The 18002-nt window shown below is 47.3% G+C and overlaps 1 protein-coding gene across 1 annotated transcript; it reads left to right on the forward strand.

Annotated features, from left to right (window-relative positions):
• Positions 1 to 911: 911 nt before the first annotated feature.
• On the forward strand, positions 912 to 17294 carry LOC119295474 (peroxidase 4-like). Its single transcript, XM_037573895.1, has 4 exons — positions 912 to 1405; positions 1481 to 1646; positions 2269 to 2775; positions 17275 to 17294. The coding sequence occupies exons 1-3, from the start codon at positions 998 to 1000 to the stop codon at positions 2658 to 2660; spliced, it is 966 nt and encodes a 321-aa protein (XP_037429792.1). The 5' UTR covers positions 912 to 997; the 3' UTR covers positions 2661 to 2775; positions 17275 to 17294.
• The last annotated feature ends 708 nt before the right edge of the window (positions 17295 to 18002 follow it).

Here is an 18002-nt window from a genome sequence, read left to right on the forward strand (position 1 = left end):
AGATACTTTTCACATACAGACCTACTCCACAGACAGCGCTCTCCTCGGCGGCCATGGCTACGCAGTACATACATGCTACCTGGAGGAAAGAATTATCGTTTGAATTGTTCATGCCAAAGATAATACTACTATAAATGTTTTGGCCATGACCATGCGTGCCTGCGGTGTCTGCGATGAGCATATGGGAGAAATGGTGCCGCCGGAGACCCGGTCCGCCTGTCTGTCCTCGAAACTTGAGAGAGTATGCATGAGAAAAATCAACGGGATGGTCGGATCGGGATCATCATCTTACTATTCCGGAGCTACCTACCGATGGAGACGTAAACTAACCTTGACATTCCTCGTGGAACAAAATAAATCAGCGTGTTAATGTATACCACTTTGTTCCTGTTTCAAAGTGTCAACTACCTTTAAGTCCACATGTATGTGTTAAAAATAATGACCTAAATTTGACGCAGGGTACAGAGTAGCTAGCAGAAACTGTCGGTAGCGGAAGGCAGCTGGCCAGCTAGTAGTTTTCCGAAGCCAAGGAAAGCAACATGAAGGAGGCCGACTGGCCGAGCCATGCATGCAAGCATGACTGACATGGCTCTTTGCTTCACCGTTTCGTCGATGCCACAGTGTCGATCGGCATGCAACAGCTTTTCCCCAGAACAGAGCTGTTCATTTTTCACGAGCTACGTTACATATGCATCTGGTGTGAAACGCGTTATTCCAAAGCGAGCGCCCGTTTGGATCAACGCTCAAAGTCCACCGGAGTTGGTGAAGACGATGGGGGCATGATGATGCAATCTAATACTAATATATGATGGCAGACTGGTAGCTAGGATAATCATGGCCAGCGGCGTGAGCTACCTTTTCTTCCTATAAATACCGGCCGCCCCGCGTTCCTCCACCACATCCAGCAAACAAGCTCTCTCAAGGCACTATCTGGCTGACTAGCTAGAATAGACCGCTCGATAGAGTAGCATCATAAGCAAACACCCATAGACCGATCATGGCGGCGCGCGCCATTGTTGCCCTCTCGCTCATCCTCGCGCTGGTCGCCATAGCCAGCGGAGGAGCGTCGGCGCAGCTGTCGTCGGGATTCTACTCCCGCTCCTGCCCGGGCATGCTCAAAGCCGTGCGCTCGGCGCTGCACCCGGCCATCGCTAGGGAGCGCCGCGTGGGCGCCTCCATCGTCCGCCTCTTCTTCCACGACTGCTTCGTCCAGGGCTGCGACGCCTCGCTGCTGCTGGACGACGCGCCGGGCCTGCGCGGCGAGAAGAACGCCACGCCCAACAAGAACTCCGCCAGGGGGTTCGAGGTCATCGACGCCGTCAAGGCGGCCGTCGAGGAGTGTTGTCCCGGGGTCGTCTCCTGCGCCGACATCCTCGCCATCGCCGCCGAGGAGAGCGTCGTCTTCGTAAGTATCCATACATGCATAGTCTTTTTTTTTGCGAAGTCTAACACTACTGTGACATGCGTTGTGTACGTGTAGCTGGGTGGCCCGAGCTGGGAGGTGAAGATGGGGCGGAGAGACTCGACCACGGCGAGCTTCAACGGCGCCGAGAACAACATCCCCCCGCCGACGTCGGGGCTCGCAAACCTTACGTCCCTCTTCGCCGCGCAGGGGCTCTCCCAGAAAGACATGGTCGCACTGTCAGGTAGTACATACATACATACATACATATACGTACATGCAAAATAAACCGTACGTACATCGGTACATATCCCAAATCAACCGCTGACATCTTCCATCAACTTTCTTCTATGTACTTTATTTTCAAAAATAATTACGCACTCTCAGGCAGTACAATTTTGCAGTTGCACTCTGAGCCAACATAAGTTGTCATGACAAAGTAATATTTTCCTTTGCTGAAGAAGCAAGTTAAAATTCTTTGACTACTTTCCCAGACTGTTAATTTCTCAATGGAGTCGCCGAGTCGGTAGCTTTATAGTCGGTATCAACCAACGGAACTGATATCCACGTTTTGACTCCAAAGCTCAAAAATTCTACATAAGACAATATCTCAGGATTAAACAAATATACTATAATTTATAGGTGATGAGTTACAAAGTTGATCGATGACTAATTACCACTGACCTAACCTTTGGTTTGTCTGCTTAATTTGTAAGACTGGACAACGTCATTTTTTTTCCTTGGTTACTTAATAAACACGTAATACTAATTAGGAAAGTCGGTGAATGATTCCTACCGAAGGAATGACAAAAGAGTAGCTGCAAATCAGGTAATAACTTGAGCTGACGGTATAACTTGTGTTCCAGGAGCCCACACAATCGGCCTAGCACGCTGCACAAACTTCCGGGACCACATCTACAACGACACAAACATCGACGCCGGCTTCACCAGGAGCCACCAGTCAGGCTGCCCTCGCGCCACTGGCTCCGGTGACAACAACCTGACGCCCCTCGACCTGCAAACTCCGGCCGTTTTCGAGAATGACTACTACAAAAACCTTGTCCAGAAGAGGGGCCTTCTGCACTCGGACCAGGAGCTCTTCAATGGCGGTGCTGCCGATGCGCTGGTCCGGGAGTACGTCGGTAGCCAGAGCGCCTTCTTCAAGGACTTTGTGGAGGGAATGATCAAGATGGGGGACATCACGCCGCTGATGGGATCCAACGGACATATCAGAATGAACTGCAGGAGGATCAACTAAGATTCTTCTCCGCTTTCCGTGCCAACAATTCCGATGTTGTTCCCATGCTTGAATTCATGATGATTTTCCCTTTTTTACTTAAACTCATTTGTTCCCTTTTCTTTTAAGGATAAAAGTGTTGGGGAACGTTGCAGAAAACAAAAATTTTCCTACTCGTTTCACCAAGATCATCTAGGAGTTCATCTAGCAACGAGTGATTAGATGCATCTACATACCTTTGTAGATCGCGAGCGGAAGCGTTCAAAAGAACGGTGATGATGTAGTCGTACTCGACGTGATCCAAATCACCGATGACCAGCGCCGAACGGACGGCACCTCCGTGTTCAACACACGTACGGAACAGCCACGTCTCCTCCTTCTTGATCCAGCAAGGGAGGGAGGAGAGGTTGAGGGAGATGGCACCAGCAGCAGCACGACGGCGTGGTGTTGATGGAGCTGCAGTACTCCGGCAGAGCTTCGCTAAGCACTATGGAGGTGGAGGAGGTGTTGGAGAGGGAGAAGGAGGCAACCAAAGGCCAGGGCGTTCAGGTATGAAGTCCCTCCTCTCCCCCACTATATATAGGAGGGCCAAGGGGGGGTGGTGCGCAGCCTAGGAGATCCAATCTCCTATGGCCGGCGGCCAAGGGGAGGTTTCCCTCCCCCCAAGGCACCTAGGAGGTGCCTTCCCCTCCTAGGACTCTTTCCCCCTTAAACCCTAGGCGCATGGGCCTATGTGGGGCTGGTGCCCTTGGCCCATTAGGCCAAGGCGCACCCCCTACAGCCCATGTGCCCCTCCGGGACAGGTGGACCCACCCGGTGGACCCCTGGGACCCTTCCGGTGGTCCCGGTACAATACCGATAACCCCGAAACTTGTCCCGATGCCCGAAACAGGACTTCCCATATATAAATCTTTACCTCCGGACCATTCCGGAACTCCTCGTGACGTCCGGGATCTCATCCGGGACTCCGAACAATATTTGGGTTACTGCATATACATATCCCTACAACCCTAGCGTAACTGAAACTTAAGTGTGTAGACCCTACGGGTTCGGGAGACAAGCAGACATGACCGAGACGACTCTCCGGTCAATAACCAACAACGGGATCTGGATACCCATGTTGGCTCCCACATGCTCCACGATGATCTCATCGGATGAACCACGATGTCGAGGATTCTATCAACCCCGTACGCTATTCCCTTTGTCTATCGATATGTTACTTGCCCGAGATTCGATCGTCGGTATCCCAATACCTCGTTCAATCTCGTTACCGGCAAGTCACTTTACTCGTACCGTAATGCATGATCCCGTGACCAGACACTTGGTCACTCTGAGCTCATTATGATGATGCATTACCGAGTGGGCCCAGTGATACCTCTCCGTCATACGGAGTGACAAATCCCAGTCTTGATCCATGTCACCCAACAGACACTTTCGGAGATACCCGTAGTCTACCTTTATAGTCACCCAGTTACGTTGTGACGTTTGGCATACCCAAAGCACTCCTACGGTATCCGGGAGTTACACGATCTCATGGTCTAACGAAAAGATACTTGACATTGGAAAACTCTAGCAAACGAACTATACGATCTTGTGCTATGTTTAGGATTGGGTCTTGTCCATCACATCATTCTCCTAATGATGTGATCTCGTTATCAATGACATCCAGTGTCCATAGTCAGGAAACCATGACTATCTGTTGATCAACGAGCTAGTCAACTAGAGGCTCACTAGGGACATGTTGATGTCTGTTATTCACACATGTATTACGATTTCCGGATAACACAATTATAGCATGAATAAAGAAAATTATCATGAACAAGGAAATATAATAATAATGCTTTTATTATTGCCTCTAGGGCATATCTCCAACAGTCTCCCACTTGCACTAGAGTCAATAATCTAGTTACATTGTGATGAATCGAACACCCATGGAATTCTGGTGTTGATCATGTTTTGCTCTAGGGAGAGGTTTAGTCAATGGATCTGCTACATTCAGGTCCGTATGTACTTTACAAATCTCTATGTCTCCATCTTGAACATTTTCACGAATGGAGTTGAAACGACGCTTGATGTGCCTTGTCTTCTTGTGAAACCTGGGCTCCTTGGCAAGTGCAATAGCTCCAGTGTTGTCACAGAAGAGCTTGATCGGCCCCGACGCATTGGGTATGACTCCTAGGTCGGTGATGAACTCCTTCACCCATATTGCTTCATGTGCTGCCTTCGAGGCTGCCATGTACTCCGCTTCACATGTAGATCCCGCCACGACGCTTTGCTTGCAACTGCACCAGCTTACTGCCCCACCATTCAAAATATACACGTATCCGGTTTGTGACTTAGAGTCATCCAGATCTGTGTCGAAGCTAGCGTCGACGTAACCCTTTACGACGAGCTCTTCGTCACCTCCATAAACGAGAAACATTTCCTTAGTCCTTTTCAGGTACTTCAGGATATTCTTGACCGCTGTCCAGTGTTCCTTGCCGGGATTACTTTGGTACCTTGCTACCAAACTTACGGCAAGGTTTACATCAGGTCTGGTACACAGCATGGCATACATAATAGAACCTATGGCTGAGGCATAGGGGATGACGCTCATCTCTTCTATATCTTCTGCCATGGTCGGACATTGAGCTGAGCTCAATTTCATACCTTGCAACACAGGCAAGAACCCCTTCTTGGATTGATCCATATTGAACTTCTTCAATATCTTATCAAGGTATGTGCTTTGTGAAAGACCTATGAGGCGTCTCGATCTATCTCTATAGATTTTGATGCCTAATATATAAGCAGCTTCTCCAAGGTCCTTCATTGAAAAACTTTTATTCAAGTAGGCCTTGATGCTGTCCAAGAGTTCTATATCATTTCCCATCAAAAGTATGTCATCTACATATAACATGAGAAATGCTACAGAGCTCCCACTCACTTTCTTGTAAACGCAGGCTTCTCCATAAGTCTGTGTAAACCCAAACGCTTTGATCATCTCATCAAAGCGAATGTTCCAACTCCGAGATGCTTGCACCAGCCCATAAATCGAGCGTTGGAGCTTGCACACTTTGTCAGCATTCTTAGGATCGACAAAACCTTCCGGCTGCATCATATACAATTCTTCCTTAAGGAAACCATTAAGGAATGCCGTTTTGACGTCCATTTGCCATATTTCGCAATCATAGAATGCGGCAATTGCTAACATGATTCGGACGGACTTCAGCTTCGCTACCGGTGAGAAAGTCTCATCGTAGTCAACCCCTTGAACTTGTCGATAACCCTCAGCGACAAGCCGAGCTTTATAGATGGTCACATTACCATCTGCGTTTGTCTTCCTCTTAAAGATCCATTTATTTTCTATGGCTCGCCGCTCAACGGGCAAGTCAGTCAAAGTCCATACTTCGTTTTCATACATGGATCCTATCTCGGATTTCATGGCTTCTAGCCATTTGTCAGAATCCGGGCCCGCCATCGCTTCTTCATAGTTCGAAGGTTCACCGTTGTCTAACAGCATGATTTCCAAGACAGGGTTGCCGTACCACTCTGGTGCGGAACGTGTCCTTGTGGACCTTCGAATTTCAGTAGGAGCTTGATCAGAAGTATCTTGATCATTATCATTAACTCCCTCTCTAGTCGGTGCTGGCACCTCAGGAACATTTTCTTGAGTTGCGCCATTTTCCGGTTCAAGAGGTAATACTTCATCAAGCTCTACTTTCCTCCCACTTACTTCTTTCGAGAGAAACTCTTTCTCCAGAAAGGACCCATTCTTGGCAACAAAGATCTTGCCTTCGGATCTGAGGTAGAAGGTGTACCCAATAGTTTCTTTTGGGTATCCTATTAAGACGCATTTTTCCGACTTGGGTTCGAGCTTTTCAGGTTGAAGTTTCTTGACATAAGCATCGCATCCCCAAACTTTTAGAAACGACAGCTTAGGTTTCTTCCCAAACCACAATTCATACGGTGTCGTCTCAACGGATTTCGACGGAGCCCTATTTAAAGTGAATGCGGCAGTCTCTAAAGCATAGCCCATAAAAGAAAGCGGTAAATCGGTAAGAGACATCATAGATCGCACCATATCTAACAGAGTGCGATTACGATGTTCGGACACACCATTACGCTGAGGTGTTCCAGGCGGCGTGAGTTGTGAAACTATTCCACATTTTCTTAAGTGTGCCCCAAACTCGTGACTCAAGTATTCTCCTCCACGATCTGATCGTAGAAACTTGATTTTCCTGTCACGTTGATTTTCAACCTCACTCTGAAATTCCATGAACTTTTCAAAGGTTTCAGACTTGTGTTTCATTAAGTAGATATACCCATACCTACTTAAATCATCAGTGAGAGTGAGAACATAACGATAGCCACCGCGAGCCTCAACACTCATCGGACCGCACACATCAGTATGTATGATTTTCAATAAGTCGGTTGCTCGCTCCATTGTTCCTGAGAACGGAGTCTTGGTCATTTTACCCATAAGGCATGGTTCGCACGTGTCAAATGATTCATAATCAAGAGACTCTAAAAGTCCATCAGCATGGAGCTTCTTCATGCGTTTGACACCTATGTGACCAAGGCGGCAGTGCCACAAGTATGTGGGACTATCATTATCAACCTTACTTCTTTTGGTACTCACATTATGAACATGTGTAGCATCACGTTCGAGATTCATAAAGAATAAACCATTCACCATAGGAGCATGACCATAAAACATATCTCTCATAAAAATGGAACAACCATTATTCTCAGATTTAAAAGAGTAGCCATCTCGAATTAAACGAGATCCCGATACAATGTTCATGCTCAAAGCTGGCACTAAATAACAATTATTAAGGTTTAAAACTAATCCCGAAGAGAGATGCAGAGGTAGCGTGCCGACGGCGATCACATTGACCTTGGAACCATTCCCGACGCGCATCGTCACCTCGTCCTTTGCCAGTTTCCGCTTATTCCGCAGCCCCTGCTTTGAGTTACAAATGTGAGCAACTGCACCGGTATCAAATACCCAGGAGCCACTACGGGCACTAGTAAGGTACACATCAATTACATGTATATCACATATACCTTTGGTTTTGCCGGCCTTCTTATCCGCTAAGTACTTAGGGCAGTTCCGCTTCCAGTGACCGCTTCCCTTGCAATAAAAGCACTCAGTCTCGGGCTTGGGTCCATTCTTTGGCTTCTTCCCGGCAGCTTGCTTGCCGGGCGCGGCAACCCCCTTGCCGTCCTTCTTGAAGTTCTTTTTACCCTTGCCTTTCTTGAACTTAGTGGTTTTATTGACCATCAACACTTGATGTTCTTTCCTGACTTCTACCTCTGCTGATTTTAGCATAGCAAATACTTCAGGAATGGTCTTTTCCATCCCCTGCATATTGAAGTTCATCACAAAGCTCTTGTAGCTTGGTGGAAGCGACTGGAGGATTCTGTCAATGACCGCATCATCCGGGAGATTAACTCCCAGCTGAGTCAAGCGGTTATGCAACCCAGACATAGTGAGTATGTGCTCACTGACAGAACTGTTTTCCTCCATCTTACAGCTGAAGAATTTGTCGGAGACTTCATATCTCTCGACCCGGGCATGAGCTTGGAAAACCATTTTCAGCTCTTCGAACATCTCATATGCTCCATGTCTCTCAAAACGCTTTTGGAGCCCCGGCTCTAGGCTGTAAAGCATGCCCCACTGAACGAGGGAGTAGTCATCGGAACGTGCCTGCCAAGCGTTCATAACGTCTTGTTCTGCAGGGAGAACGGGTGCGTCACCAAGCGGTGCTTGTAGGACATAATCTTTCTTGGCAGCTATGAGGATGATCCTCAGGTTCCGGACCCAGTCCGTATAGTTGCTGCCATCGTCTTTCAGCTTGGTTTTCTCTAGGAACGCGTTGAAGTTGAGGACTACGTTGGCCATTTGATCTACAAGACATATTGTAAAATATTTAGACTAAGTTCATGATAATTAAGTTCAACCAATCAAATTATTAGTGAACTCCCACTTAGATTAGACATCCCTCTAGTCATCTAAGTATTACATGATCCGAGTTAAACTAGACCGTGTCCGATCATCACGTGAGACGGACTAGTCAACATCGGTGAACATCTTCATGTTGATCGTATCTTCTATAAGACTCATGCTCGACCTTTCGGTCTTCCGTGTTCCGAGGCCATGTCTGTACATGCTAGGCTCGTCAAGTCAACCTAAGTGTTTGCATGTGTAAATCTGTCTTACACCCGTTGTATGTGAACGTCTGAATAAAACACCCGATCATAACGTGGTGTTTTGAAACAGCGAACTGTCGCAACGGTGCACAGTTAGGGGGAACACTTCTTGAAATTAGTATGAGGGATCACCTTATTTACTACCGTCGTTCTAAGTAAACAAGATGCAAAACATGATAAACATCACATGCAATCAAATAATAAATGTGACATGATATGGCCAATATCACATAGCTCCTTTGATCTCCATCTTGGGGCTCCATGATCATCTTGTCACCGGCTTGACACCATGATCTCCATCATCATGATCTCCATCATCGTGTCTCCATGAAGTTGCTCGCCAACTATTACTTCTACTACTATGGCTAACGCGTTTAGCAATAAAGTAAAGTAATTTACATGGCGTTTCTTGATGACACGCAGGTCATATAAAAGAATAAGGACAACTCCTATGGCTCCTGCCGGTTGTCATACTCATCGACATGCAAGTCGTGATTCCTATTACAATAGCATGAACATCTCATACATCACATATAGATCATTCATCATTCATCACAACTTTGGCCATATCATATCACAAACCACTTGCTGCAAAAACAAGTTAGACGTCCTCTAATTGTTGTTGCAAGTTTTTACGTGGCTGAATTAGGGTTCTAGCAAGAACGTTTTCTTACCTACGTTAAAGCCACAACGTGATTTGTCAACTTCTGTTTACCCTTCATAAGGACCCTGTTCATCGATTCCGCTCCAACTAAAGTAGGAGAGACAGACACCCGCCAGCCACCTTATGCAACTAGTGCATGTTAGTCGGTGGAACCGGTCTCACGTAAGCGTACGTGTAAGGTTGGTCGGGCCGCTTCATCCCACAATGCCGCTGAAGCAAGAAAGGACTAGTAACGGCAAGAGAGTTGACAAATCTACGCCCACAACAAATTGTGTTCTACTCGCGCAAGAAGAACTACGCATAGACCTAGCTCATGATGCCACTGTTGGGGAACGTTGCAGAAAACAAAAATTTTCCTACTCGTTTCACCAAGATAATCTAGGAGTTCATCTAGCAACGAGTGATTAGATGCATCTACATACCTTTGTAGATCGCGAGCGGAAGCGTTCAAAAGAACGGTGATGATGTAGTCGTACTCGACGTGATCCAAATCACCGATGACCAGCGCCGAACGGACGGCACCTCCGCGTTCAACACGTACGGAACAGCCACGTCTCCTCCTTCTTGATCCAGCAAGGGAGGGAGGAGAGGTTGAGGGAGATGGCACCAGCAGCAGCACGACGGCGTGGTGTTGATGGAGCTGCAGTACTCCGGCAGAGCTTCGCTAAGCACTATGGAGGTGGAGGAGGTGTTGGAGAGGGAGAAGGAGGCAACCAAAGGCCAGGGCGTTCAGGTATGAAGTCCCTCCTCTCCCCCACTATATATAGGAGGGCCAAGGGGGGGTGGTGTGCAGCCTAGGAGATCCAATCTCCTATGGCCGGCGGCCAAGGGGAGGTTTCCCTCCCCCCCAAGGCACCTAGGAGGTGCCTTCCCCTCCTAGGACTCTTTCCCCCTTAAACCCTAGGCGCATGGGCCTATGTGGGGCTGGTGCCCTTGGCCCATTAGGCCAAGGCGCACCCCCTGCAGCCCATGTGGCCCCCCGGGACAGGTGGACCCACCCGGTGGACCCCCGGGACCCTTCCGGTGGTCCCGGTACAATACCGATAACCCCGAAACTTGTCCCGATGCCCGAAACAGGACTTCCCATATATAAATCTTTACCTCCGGACCATTCCGGAACTCCTCGTGACGTCCGGGATCTCATCCGGGACTCCGAACAACATTCGGGTTACTGCATATACATATCCCTACAACCCTAGCGTAACTGAAACTTAAGTGTGTAGACCCTACGGGTTCGGGAGACAAGCAGACATGACCGAGACGACTCTCCGGTCAATAACCAACAGCGGGATCTGGATACCCATGTTGGCTCCCACATGCTCCACGATGATCTCATCGGATGAACCACGATGTCGAGGATTCTATCAACCCCGTACGCTATTCCCTTTGTCTATCGATATGTTACTTGCCCGAGATTCGATCGTCGGTATCCCAATACCTCGTTCAATCTCGTTACCGGCAAGTCACTTTACTCGTACCGTAATGCATGATCCCGTGACCAGACACTTGGTCACTCTGAGCTCATTATGATGATGCATTACCGAGTGGGCCCAGTGATACCTCTCCGTCATACGGAGTGACAAATCCCAGTCTTGATCCATGTCACCCAACAGACACTTTCGGAGATACCCGTAGTCTACCTTTATAGTCACCCGGTTACGTTGTGACGTTTGGCATACCCAAAGCACCCCTACGGTATCCGGGAGTTACACGATCTCATGGTCTAAGGAAAAGATACTTGACATTGGAAAACTCTAGCAAACGAACTATACGATCTTGTGCTATGTTTAGGATTGGGTCTTGTCCATCACATCATTCTCCTAATGATGTGATCTCGTTATCAATGACATCCAGTGTCCATAGTCAGGAAACCATGACTATCTGTTGATCAACGAGCTAGTCAACTAGAGGCTCACTAGGGACATGTTGATGTCTGTTATTCACACATGTATTACGATTTTCGGATAACACAATTATAGCATGAATAAAGACAATTATCATGAACAAGGAAATATAATAATAATGCTTTTATTATTGCCTCTAGAGCATATTTCCAACAGTCTCCCACTTGCACTAGAGTCAATTGTGATGAATCGAACACCCATGGAATTCTGGTGTTGATCATGTTTTGCTCTAAGGAGAGGTTTAGTCAACGGATCTGCTACATTCAGGTCCATATGTACTTTACAAATCTCTATGTCTCCATCTTGAACATTTTCACGAATGGAGTTGAAGCGACGCTTGATGTGCCTTGTCTTCTTGTGAAACCTGGGCTCCTTGGCAAGTGCAATAGCTCCAGTGTTGTCACAGAAGAGCTTGATCGGCCCCGACGCATTGGGTATGACTCCTAGGTCGGTGATGAACTCCTTCACCCATATTGCTTCATGTGCTGCCTCCGAGGCTGCCATGTACTCCGCTTCACATGTAGATCCTGCCACGATGCTTTGCTTGCAACTGCACCAGCTTACTGCCCCACCATTCAAAATATACACGTATCCGGTTTGTGACTTAGAGTCATCCAGATCTGTGTCGAAGCTAGCGTCGACGTAACCCTTTACGACGAGCTCTTCGTCACCTCCATAAACGAGAAACATTTCCTTAGTCCTTTTCAGGTACTTCAGGATATTCTTGACCGCTGTCCAGTGTTCCTTGTCGGGATTACTTTGGTACCTTCCTACCAAACTTACGGCAAGGTTTACATCAGGTCTGGTACACAGCATGGCATACATAATAGAACCTATGGCTGAGGCATAGGGGATGACGCTCATCTCTTCTATATCTTCTGCCGTGGTCGGACATTGAGCTGAGCTCAATTTCATACCTTGCAACACAGGCAAGGACCCCTTCTTGGATTGATCCATATTGAACTTCTTCAATATCTTATCAAGGTATGTGCTTTGTGAAAGACCTATGAGGCGTCTCGATCTATCTCTATAGATTTTGATGCCTAATATATAAGCAGCTTCTCCAAGGTCCTTCATTGAAAAACTTTTATTCAAGTAGGCCTTGATGCTGTCCAAGAGTTCTATATCATTTCCCATCAAAAGTATGTCATCTACATATAATATGAGAAATGCTACAGAGCTCCCACTCACTTTCTTGTAAACGCAGGCTTCTCCATAAGTCTGTGTAAACCCAAACGCTTTGATCATCTCATCAAAGCGAATGTTCCAACTCCGAGATGCTTGCACCAGCCCATAAATCGAGCGTTGGAGCTTGCACACTTTGTCAGCATTCTTAGGATCGACAAAACCTTCCGGATGCATCATATACAATTCTTCCTTAAGGAAACCATTAAGGAATGCCGTTTTGACGTCCATTTGCCATATTTCGTAATCATAGAATGCGGCAATTGCTAACATGATTCGGACGGACTTCAGCTTCGCTACCGGTGAGAAAGTCTCATCGTAGTCAACCCCTTGAACTTGTCGATAACCCTTAGCGACAAGCCGAGCTTTATAGATGGTCACATTACCATCCGCGTCTGTCTTCTTCTTAAAGATCCATTTATTTTCTATGGCTCGCCGTTCAACGGGCAAGTCAGTCAAAGTCCATACTTCGTTTTCATACATGGATCCTATCTCGGATTTCATGGCTTCTAGCCATTTGTCGGAATCCGGGCCCGCCATCGCTTCTTCATAGTTCGAAGGTTCACCGTTGTCTAACAACATGATTTCCAAGACAGGGTTGCCGTACCACTCTGGTGCGGAACGTGTCCTTGTGTCCACTAGTAGGACTCCTCCCCCTTGGAAACCCTAGGCGCATGGGCCTTGTGGGGCTGGTGCCCTTGGCCCAAGCAGGCCAAGGCGCACCCCCTACAGCCCATGTGGCCCCCGGGGATGGGTGGCCCCACCCGGTGGGCCCCCGGGACCCCTCCGGTGGTCCCGGTACAATACCGATAACCCCGAAACTTGTCCCGATGCCCGAAACAGGACTTCCCATATATAAATCTTTACCTCCGGACCATTCCGGAACTCCTCGTGACGTCCGGGATCTCATACGGGACTCCGAACAACATTCGGGTTACTGCATATACATATCCCTACAACCCTAGCGTAACCGAACCTTAAGTGTGTAGACCCTACGGGTTCGGGAGACAAGCAGACATGACCGAGACGACTCTCTGGTCAATAACCAACAGCGGGATCTGGATACCCATGTTGGCTCCCACATGCTCCACGATGATCTCATCGGATGAACCATGATGTCGAGGATTCTATCAACCCCGTACGCTATTCCCTTTGTCTATCGATATGTTACTTGCCCGAGATTCGATCGTCGGTATCCCAATACCTCGTTCAATCTCGTTACCGGCAAGTCACTTTACTCGTACCGTAATGCATGATCCCGTGACCAGACACTTGGTCACTCTGAGCTCATTATGATGATGCATTACCGAGTGGGCCCAGTGATACCTCTCCGTCATACGGAGTGACAAATCCCAGTCTTGATCCATGTCACCCAACAGACACTTTTGGAGATACCCGTAGTCTACCTTTATAGTCACCCAGTTACGTTGTGAAGTTTGGCATACCCAAAGCACTCCTACGGTATCCGGGAGTTACACGATCTCATGGTCTAAGGAAAAGATACTTGACATTGGAAAACTCTAGCAAACGAACTATACGATCTTGTGCTATGTTTAGGATTGGGTCTTGTCCATCACATCATTCTCCCAATGATGTGATCTCGTTATCAATGACATCCAGTGTCCATAGTCAGGAAACCATGACTATCTGTTGATCAACGAGCTAGTCAACTAGAGGCTCACTAGGGACATGTTGGTGTCTGTTATTCACACATGCATTACGATTTCCGGATAACACAATTATAGCATGAATAAAGACAATTATCATGAACAAGGAAATATAATAATAATGCTTTTATTATTGCCTCTAGGGCATATTTCCAACAGTCTCCCACTTGCACTAGAGTCAATAATCTAGTTATATTGTGATGAATCGAACACCCATGGAATTCTGGTGTTGATCATGTTTTGCTCTAGGGAGAGGTTTAGTCAACGGATCTGCTACATTCAGGTCCGTATGTACTTTACAAATCTCTATGTCTCCATCTTGAACATTTTCACGAATGGAGTTGAAGCGACGCTTGATGTGCCTTGTCTTCTTGTGAAACCTGGGCTCCTTGGCAAGTGCAATAGCTCCAGTGTTGTCACAGAAGAGCTTGATCGGCCCCGACGCATTGGGTATGACTCCTAGGTCGGTGATGAACTCCTTCACCCATATTGCTTCATGTGCTGCCTCCGAGGCTGCCATGTACTCCGCTTCACATGTAGATCCCGCCACAACGCTTTGCTTGCAACTGCACCAGCTCACTGCCCCACCATTCAAAATATACACGTATCCGGTTTGTGACTTAGAGTCATCCAGATCTGTGTCGAAGCTAGCGTCGACGTAACCCTTTACAACGAGCTCTTCGTCACCTCCATAAACGAGAAACATTTCCTTAGTCCTTTTCAGGTACTTCAGGATATTCTTGACCGCTGTCCAGTGTTCCTTGCCGGGATTACTTTGGTACCTTCCTACCAAACTTACGGCAAGGTTTACATCAGGTCTGGTACACAGCATGTAATAGAACCTATGGCTGAGGCATAGGGGATGACGCTCATCTCTTCTATATCTTCTGCCGTGGTCGGACATTGAGCTGAGCTCAATTTCATACCTTGTAACACAGGCAAGAACCCTTTCTTGGATTGATCCATATTGAACTTCTTCAATATCTTATCAAGGTATGTGCTTTGTGAAAGACCTATGAGGCGTCTTGATCTATCTCTATAGATTTTGATGCCTAATATATAAGCAGCTTCTCCAAGGTCCTTCATTGAAAAACTTTTATTCAAGTAGGCCTTGATGCTGTCCAAGAGTTCTATATCATTTCCCATCAAGAGTATGTCATCTACATATAATATGAGAAATGCTACAGAGCTCCCACTCACTTTCTTGTAAACGCAGGCTTCTCCATAAGTCTGTGTAAACCCAAACGCTTTGATCATCTCATCAAAGCGAATGTTCCAACTCCGAGATGCTTGCACCAGCCCATAAATCGAGCGTTGGAGCTTGCACACTTTGTTAGCATTCTTAGGATCGACAAAACCTTCCGGCTGCATCATATACAATTCTTCCTTAAGGAAACCATTAAGGAATGCCGTTTTGACGTCCATTTGCCATATTTCGTAATCATAGAATGCGGCAATTGCTAACATGATTCGGACGGACTTCAGCTTCGCTACCGGTGAGAAAGTCTCATCGTAGTCAACCCCTTGAACTTGTCGATAACCCTTAGCGACAAGCCGAGCTTTATAGATGGTCACATTACCATCCGCGTCTGTCTTCTTCTTAAAGATCCATTTATTTTCTATGGCTCGCCGTTCAACGGGCAAGTCAGTCAAAGTCCATACTTCGTTTTCATACATGGATCCTATCTCGGATTTCATGGCTTCTAGCCATTTGTCGGAATCCGGGCCCGCCATCGCTTCTTCATAGTTCGAAGGTTCACCGTTGTCTAACAACATGATTTCCAAGACAGGGTTGCCGTACCACTCTGGTGCGGAACGTGTCCTTGTGTCCACTAGTAGGACTCCTCCCCCTTGGAAACCCTAGGCGCATGGGCCTTGTGGGGCTGGTGCCCTTGGCCCAAGCAGGCCAAGGCGCACCCCCTACAGCCCATGTGGCCCCCGGGGATGGGTGGCCCCACCCGGTGGGCCCCCGGGACCCCTCCGGTGGTCCCGGTACAATACCGATAACCCCGAAACTTGTCCCGATGCCCGAAACAGGACTTCCCATATATAAATCTTTACCTCCGGACCATTCCGGAACTCCTCGTGACGTCCGGGATCTCATACGGGACTCCGAACAACATTCGGGTTACTGCATATACATATCCCTACAACCCTAGCGTAACCGAACCTTAAGTGTGTAGACCCTACGGGTTCGGGAGACAAGCAGACATGACCGAGACGACTCTCTGGTCAATAACCAACAGCGGGATCTGGATACCCATGTTGGCTCCCACATGCTCCACGATGATCTCATCGGATGAACCATGATGTCGAGGATTCTATCAACCCCGTACGCTATTCCCTTTGTCTATCGATATGTTACTTGCCCGAGATTCGATCGTCGGTATCCCAATACCTCGTTCAATCTCGTTACCGGCAAGTCACTTTACTCGTACCGTAATGCATGATCCCGTGACCAGACACTTGGTCACTCTGAGCTCATTATGATGATGCATTACCGAGTGGGCCCAGTGATACCTCTCCGTCATACGGAGTGACAAATCCCAGTCTTGATCCATGTCACCCAACAGACACTTTTGGAGATACCCGTAGTCTACCTTTATAGTCACCCAGTTACGTTGTGAAGTTTGGCATACCCAAAGCACTCCTACGGTATCCGGGAGTTACACGATCTCATGGTCTAAGGAAAAGATACTTGACATTGGAAAACTCTAGCAAACGAACTATACGATCTTGTGCTATGTTTAGGATTGGGTCTTGTCCATCACATCATTCTCCTAATGATGTGATCTCGTTATCAATGACATCCAGTGTCCATAGTCAGGAAACCATGACTATCTGTTGATCAACGAGCTAGTCAACTAGAGGCTCACTAGGGACATGTTGATGTCTGTTATTCACACATGTATTACGATTTCCGGATAACACAATTATAGCATGAATAAAGACAATTATCATGAACAAGGAAATATAATAATAATGCTTTTATTATTGCCTCTAGGGCATATTTCCAACAAAAAGGTTAAAAGATATTATAATACTCCCCTTTGTACCATGTTCACGGAAGAACTGAACATGGATGCACTGGCAAAAGAACAAAGTGCAATGTGAGATGTGGCAAATCAAATATATAGTTTCAATAGATCAAGTGGATCCTAAAATTGTCAAGTAAAGAGGGGCTAAAGATTGAATCCCACATTCGTTACCTTCCCGACGAGTTGATAAAGTCCCACCGGACACTACTGACAACGAGCCCATGTGTTGTAGGGTGAAACCCTAGAGGGGATCTTTTCACACTTGGAGGGGGAAAAGAGGAAGAACACTCAAGAACACATGACACAAATCACTCAAACAAACCCAAATATCACATCCACTAGAATAGCATACATGAGATCCACAAGATTACAAGACCAATTCAAGGAAAATAGCACCTGGGTAAGGTTCTTCCCACTAGGTGAGGTCTTGCATCCAAAGAGGATCTTCTCCAAGAGGAGGTCTAGATCTCCTAGAGGAGGAAGATGAGCAAAGCCCTCTTTTGTGTTATAAATACTTTGCTAACCTCTCCAATGAGCTAGGTGGGGGTACTTATAGTTTTGACACGAAATAAGAGAGGAGGGGGGATACAAGGGCAAAGCCCCAAAGAGGCACGCATGCTCTCGGTATTGTCCGGGCACCCGGGGTCATGGGGGCCGGGCACCCGGACCGACCAGGGGCCAGCAACAGGTTCGGCCGGGCACCCGGAGGCGAG

The sequence above is a fragment of the Triticum dicoccoides genome, chromosome 4B, assembly GCF_002162155.2.
Source record: "Triticum dicoccoides isolate Atlit2015 ecotype Zavitan chromosome 4B, WEW_v2.0, whole genome shotgun sequence".
Taxonomy (NCBI): Eukaryota; Viridiplantae; Streptophyta; class Magnoliopsida; order Poales; family Poaceae; genus Triticum; species Triticum dicoccoides.